Source organism: Phyllostomus discolor, chromosome 8, assembly GCF_004126475.2.
Source record: "Phyllostomus discolor isolate MPI-MPIP mPhyDis1 chromosome 8, mPhyDis1.pri.v3, whole genome shotgun sequence".
Lineage (NCBI taxonomy): Eukaryota > Metazoa > Chordata > Mammalia > Chiroptera > Phyllostomidae > Phyllostomus > Phyllostomus discolor.
Genome location: NC_040910.2, coordinates 55,639,721 through 55,645,720, shown reverse-complemented (window position 1 = coordinate 55,645,720; position 6,000 = coordinate 55,639,721). Strand labels below are relative to the sequence as shown.

The following is a 6,000-nucleotide window of genomic DNA, read 5'->3' as shown; positions in this document are numbered from 1 at the left end:
GAATTCAGCACAGGCCTGCAAACCAAAGTACTGCCGGTTTGATTCCCAGTCAGGGCACATGCCTGAGTTGTAGGCCAGGTCCCCAGTAGGGGGTGCACTAGAGGCAACTACACATCGATGTTTCTCTCCCCTTTTACCCCCTCCCTTCCCCTCTCTCTAAAACTAAATAAATAAAACATTTTTAAAAGCCAATAACAAAATTTTTAAAAGAGTGTATTTTCTTATGAAAACTAGAAAACAACATGTTGCACTCCAAAAACACAAAACCATGTAAAAAACTACAGTGAAACTCTAATGCTTTTTAAACCTATCTAAAGAAATGAGAGGTGGATCATACTTAATAAGGTTTAGATATGCTCACTTTATCTTTCTGGAAGTGTAATTTTATTACACTCAGATTTATTGAATTTTATGTGATTTTACTTGAGTCTTAAAACACCTGCAGATAATATAATTTATCTGCATATTTGGCATAACAGTATGCCAAATCAGTCTGATTTTAACTGAACTTAGTCCTAATGTCAATCAAATCAATCTGGGTATTTCTTTGAACACGCAGTAATTAATATGTCTGGCGAGTGTCCATTTTTCTTTATTTTTAAAATAGGATCACTTAAAGAAGTTATTTACTACAAATAAAAGATATCCAGCCCCACACACCTTTTTAAAATTTATTTTTACTAAATTTGTTGGGGGTGAATTGGTAAAAAAGATCATATCAGTTCCAAGTGTACAATATTATACTATATCATCTGTATATTTCATTGTGTGCTCATCATCCAAACCAAGAACCCAAGTCACTCAAAGCAAGAAAAAAAAAAAGTGATAGCTTTGCGCATGTGCTTGCGCTGCAGAGTAAACGATAACTGCAGATGCCCTGCTAGCTGGGGCTGCTGCCTGTCTTACGTCAGCGAGAGCTGCAAAGTTCATTGCCAGTTCTTTGCTGGTTTCGGGGGGTTGGGTATGAAAAGGGGAAATGTAGAGTTACTGATCCGCTGTTGTTGTATTATTATTTTTTGCTTTCCTAGTCTCACTCTTTATTTTAAAACCTCTAGGTAAAGGATAGTGAGCCAGGAGCTTAAAGACATTAGTGGTGGAAGGGTGCGTCAGCGGGTGCCAAAGGACCAGGAACTGGTTCCTGGGAGAGACGGTGCCCTTTCCCTGCGGGGAGCGGGCGGAGAGGAGGCGGCAGGGTTGCTCCTGGGTCAGAAATCCCGTCTACTCCGGTGCGGGGCTCTGCATGGGGGCTCCAGGTGAGTGTGGGTCCAGCAGGGCCGGGTAGGTGGAAGCAAATCGCCCTCGGGTTCCGGGATGAGCGGAACCCCCACTTTCCCTTGAACCCCCTCCAACCTTTTCACCTGTTCTGACACCTGTATCCCCACTTCACCCCTTTTCCCTTACATATTCTGGGAAGTGACCTCCAAGTTAACAATGTGTTTTTAAACCTGTGTTTATCACTCCGAGGTAGGGGAAAGGGTTTCTACTCTTGCTTTAATTACCACCTGTGAGCTCTTGAACTTGTGATGGCTGCAGCAGCCTTTGCTTGGGGGACCGTCTCAGCATCCAACCTCAGAGTCCTTAGAAGCCAAGATGGGTCCCCACTCCTCGCACTCCTGCCCTAGTCCCTGTGGTCGGCTTGCAGCTGAGGAAACCCGGGTTTCCTACTCCGACTGTACCCCCAGCCCAGAATATGCCGGACACCCCCTGTCCGCTGGCGCACGAACTTGATTTTTACACCTACGAAATTCACGGTAACTGCCACTTGCAAAGCCCATTCTGCAGAGTGAAGCTTCCCCTACGCCCTCAAATCTTCCCTCTGTACCCCAGCAGTCCACCTGGGTGTGGCTCCAGGCTCGAGTTCTCCGGGACCTCCGACCCTATGGATTGGTAGGGAATCCTGGACCGACCTAGGTCGTGTTTAGCCCTAGGGACCCATTAGGCTTTTTTCAGGACCTGACCCTCAGGCCGACTTGTCCAGTCGACAAACCTACCCGCTCTGCACACCCAAGTTTGAATTCCTCCGTCGCGAGCGTGCGCGTCTCACTGGCCCTGCAGTCCTCAGGACGCAGCGCTTCCCTCTCCCACGCCGGGCCCTCCAAGGGACTGCGAAAGCAACCTGTTCAAATGGCAGCCGGCTAGATCCTCCGGTTTCCACTGGCTCAGCTCCGTGCGACACACTCGCCAGCTGCAGTAGCTCCTTGCAAGCTTCGGGGATGTTAATTCCCCCTTACGCCATCCGGTCAGCAGGAGCTGCGGTTTGGACTTTTATTTGCTTCGGATTTGAACCCCGCCAGCGGTCGCACGGCTGAGCGCTCCAGGGCAGGTTTTCAGCCGCAGGGACATTGCGAACAGAGGGCCCCTCCACAGGCCCTCTGCTGCCGCAGGGCCAGCGGCTCCTGGACCGCAAAGTCAGCCCGGCTCCCAGCCGGGTCCTGCCGGTTGAGCCCTGCAAGACCTCGATCCGGGAGCGCCTGGTTGACATCCCACCTTTCTTTTTGCGCTCTCTCAGGAAGACGCCCGCCAACAACGCTCCTTGACCATCTTGGCCTTGACAAACAGTTCACACCCACGTCCCCCCGGCACGGGCACCTAGAACTTGGACCTAACACGACTCCACCGCGGACCAGCCACACTGTGGGTACTGCGGGCCGGGAGCAGTGCCCAGATGTCGAGGGTCCCTGCCTTCGAGCGGACGGCAGACTGGCACTTGCTTGTGGTTTGGGGCGGGGGAGAGACTGGCGCTGGATCTTTGAATTCCAAATGATATGAAGAATGCTAAATCTTCTCATCAGGACGGATGAGACAGCGCAGAAAATAGGATTCTCGTAATTCTGGGATTACATTTTGCAACTTGTCTCCTAGAGCTGGGCGCCAAGCCTTGGGTCTTCGGGCCAGCGCAGCGGGTGGAGGGCGTCCGCGGGCAAACCCGCACGCCCCTGGCCATGTCGCCTTTAGTGCCCTGCCTCTTTGTGTGGCCTTCTGAGGGTTTCCAGGGCTGGCCAGGGTTGCTTTTCACCCTCGGGCTCTCTGTCACTCCCAGCCAACCCCAGCGGGTAAGGCTCCCCCAAGCCCAGACTTTTTGACTCCCGGCTCCCTGGCTCCCCGCCTCCGACCCCTCCCGGGGGAGGCCCTGGAGAGCCGGACCTCAACCTGCCGGCTGGGACCATGGTGTTTCTCTCTGGAAATGCCTCCGACAGCTCCAACTGCACGCACCCGCCGGTACCGGTGAACATTTCCAAGGCCATTCTGCTCGGGGTGATCTTGGGGAGCCTCATTATATTCGGGGTACTGGGGAACATCCTAGTGATCCTCTCTGTGGCCTGCCATAGGCACCTGCACTCGGTCACTCACTACTACATCGTCAACCTGGCGGTGGCCGACCTGTTGCTCACCTCCACTGTGCTGCCCTTCTCCGCTATCTTCGAGATCCTGGGCTACTGGGCCTTCGGCAGGGTCTTTTGCACCATCTGGGCGGCGGTGGACGTCCTGTGCTGCACCGCGTCCATCATGGGGCTCTGCATCATCTCCATTGACCGCTGCATTGGCGTGAGCTACCCGCTGCGCTACCCCACCATCGTCACCCAGAAGAGGGGCCTTATGGCTCTGCTCTGCGTCTGGGCGCTCTCCCTTGTCATCTCCATCGGGCCCCTGTTCGGCTGGAGGCAGCCGGCCCCGGAGGACGAGACCATCTGCCAGATCACCGAGGAGCCGGGCTACGTGCTGTTCTCCGCGCTGGGGTCCTTCTATATGCCGCTGGCCATCATTCTGGTCATGTACTGCCGGGTCTACGTGGTGGCCAAGAGGGAGAGCCGGGGCCTCAAGTCCGGCCTCAAGACCGACAAGTCTGACTCGGAGCAGGTGACGCTCCGCATCCATCGGAAAAATGCCCCGGTAGGAGGCGGTGGGGTGCCCACCTCCAGGAACAAAACGCACTTCTCTGTGAGACTCCTCAAGTTTTCCAGGGAGAAGAAAGCTGCCAAAACACTGGGCATCGTGGTCGGCTGCTTCGTCCTCTGCTGGCTGCCTTTCTTCTTAGTGATGCCCATTGGTAAGTCTTCACCACACCCCATCTTAGCTTTTAGGGTCTGCTACCCCCAATTCACAGTCGGGGTGGGCCAGAAAAGATCTGCATTTCAAACAGCAAAGCCTGGAGGGCAGCCTGGAAAGGCTCCCGTGTTAGAAAGGGGAATTTCCATGCCCTTTCTAATCCAATCTCATTTATATTATGTCCTAGGGCACTTTGCAACTACTGTAAAGTGGCTTCCAAGGGATGCAGATTAGTTGGTCTCTTTAATATGAACGTTGACTTCTCAATGCCTATAAGCATGTGCTAATCTAAACACAACCCACCTCTTCCAGTGGGACTCTCCACCAGCACCTCCACAGGGCTGCGGAATGCCCCTTCCACCTCAGTGGCTAAGTACTGCAAATTCCCTTGGCCTAAAAATAAGCCCTATGCTTATTCTGTACAAATGTGTAATTTTATTATTAGATTAGATTATTCCTAAGGGGGGGGTTATAATGGTCTGCTTATGTTCTATACCTGTGTCAATTTTATATTCTGGATTCAGTATGGAAGAAAGTATGGCAAGCCTCTGACAAGAAAATAAATGATTTTATGTCTAAATCAATTTAAGCTTTAAAGAATTCAACATAATGTTTCCAGTAAGAAAATACTTTTCCTTTTATTTTAATAGTATTAAAGTTAGCATTCCTCTTATCCAAAAGTATTGGGAAGATGCAAATGACATAGTTTGAATATAATACAGTAATGTTACAAATCCAGATTTTGCAAATGCTAAATGAGCTGTTGTAAAAAACTAATTAGCTCATTAGAAGTATCAGCAAGCCGACACACTTGGAATGGTCATTTACCCCGAAAGGCCCTCACAAGATTCCCAAACGGATGTTTGCTATTCTTAGTTTGTGAGCTCAAATGTAGACACACACATTGGTTATCCACTAATTCTATGAAACAAAAAATTATGATAAAATTAATAAAAGTCTGTTTCCAGCACTGTAGAGCCAAATGGAAATGATATGTACTTCAAAGTACTTTAATTTGCAACCCTGCGATAAGGGCAGCTATGATTTTTGTTTGAGGGTCAGCTCTGTTTCAGACGTTTGACAAGGTTTATTGCATTAGTCCACTCAGGAACTCACGGTGTGAGGTACACATTGTTATCCTCAGGTTCTAGAACTTCACTGTCTAATGCCATGTCCACCAGCCATATGTGGCTATTTAATGTGAGTTAAATTAATGAAAATTAGTGTTCAATTCCTCAGTCTCATTAACCACATTTTTAAGTGCTCAGTAGGCACAGGTGGCCAATGGCTACTATTCTGGACAGAGAAACAGAGAACATTTTGTCACTGTAGAAATTTCCTTCCAACAGATGCTCTTTTGAGCCCTCTGACTCACCTGCTGTGGTGTCTGTCCATCATTATGGCTTACTCTGCTCCTGGAAGTACTTCACAGCTATAAATTTATTTAAGTGAAACTCTTTACCTGAGCCACTACCTGCTTGCTGACCTTTCTGCATCCCATCTCTTACTTCCTCCCAGGAGGAAGTAAGAAAAGAGGAAGTAAGAGATTCATGCATCCATTCACTCAGCAAGTATTTATTGAGCACTTGTTCTACACACTGTGAAGAAACAAAGTGGAAAAGTCCTTCCAGTGAGATGTCTTCATTCTTTCTGCAGATAGACATGAGCAAATACATGCCAGTAATTCAGGATCATACACCTGAAACTAACATAAAATACTATTGACTGTCAACAGTAATTGAAAGGTTAAAAAAAAAGAGAGAGGGAGAGAGCAAGAGTAGATGCAATAATATCAGACAAAGCAGCAGGAAAGCCATCAGTGGCTTCTAGAGATTCAAAAGGAGAGAGGGAGGAAAGAGCAGGTGTGCACAGGGGATTTGGGGGGCTGTGAAACTAGTCTGTGTGATAATGTGATTGTGGATATGCAACTCATGCATTTGTCAAAGCTCCCAG

General features: G+C 49.2%; 1 protein-coding gene across 3 annotated transcripts in view; it reads left to right on the top strand.

The window, feature by feature from the left end:
* The first annotated feature begins 1,269 nt into the window (after positions 1-1,269).
* ADRA1A (adrenoceptor alpha 1A) overlaps positions 1,270-6,000 on the top strand; it is a 105,584-nt gene continuing 100,853 nt past the window's right edge. For all 3 annotated transcript variants that reach the window (XM_036032707.1, XM_028520496.2, XM_036032708.1), the window contains exon 1: positions 1,270-4,048. In XM_036032707.1, the coding sequence (XP_035888600.1) occupies positions 3,166-4,048 (883 nt within the window). In that variant the 5' untranslated portion in view covers positions 1,270-3,165. The remainder of the gene's footprint in view (positions 4,049-6,000) is intronic.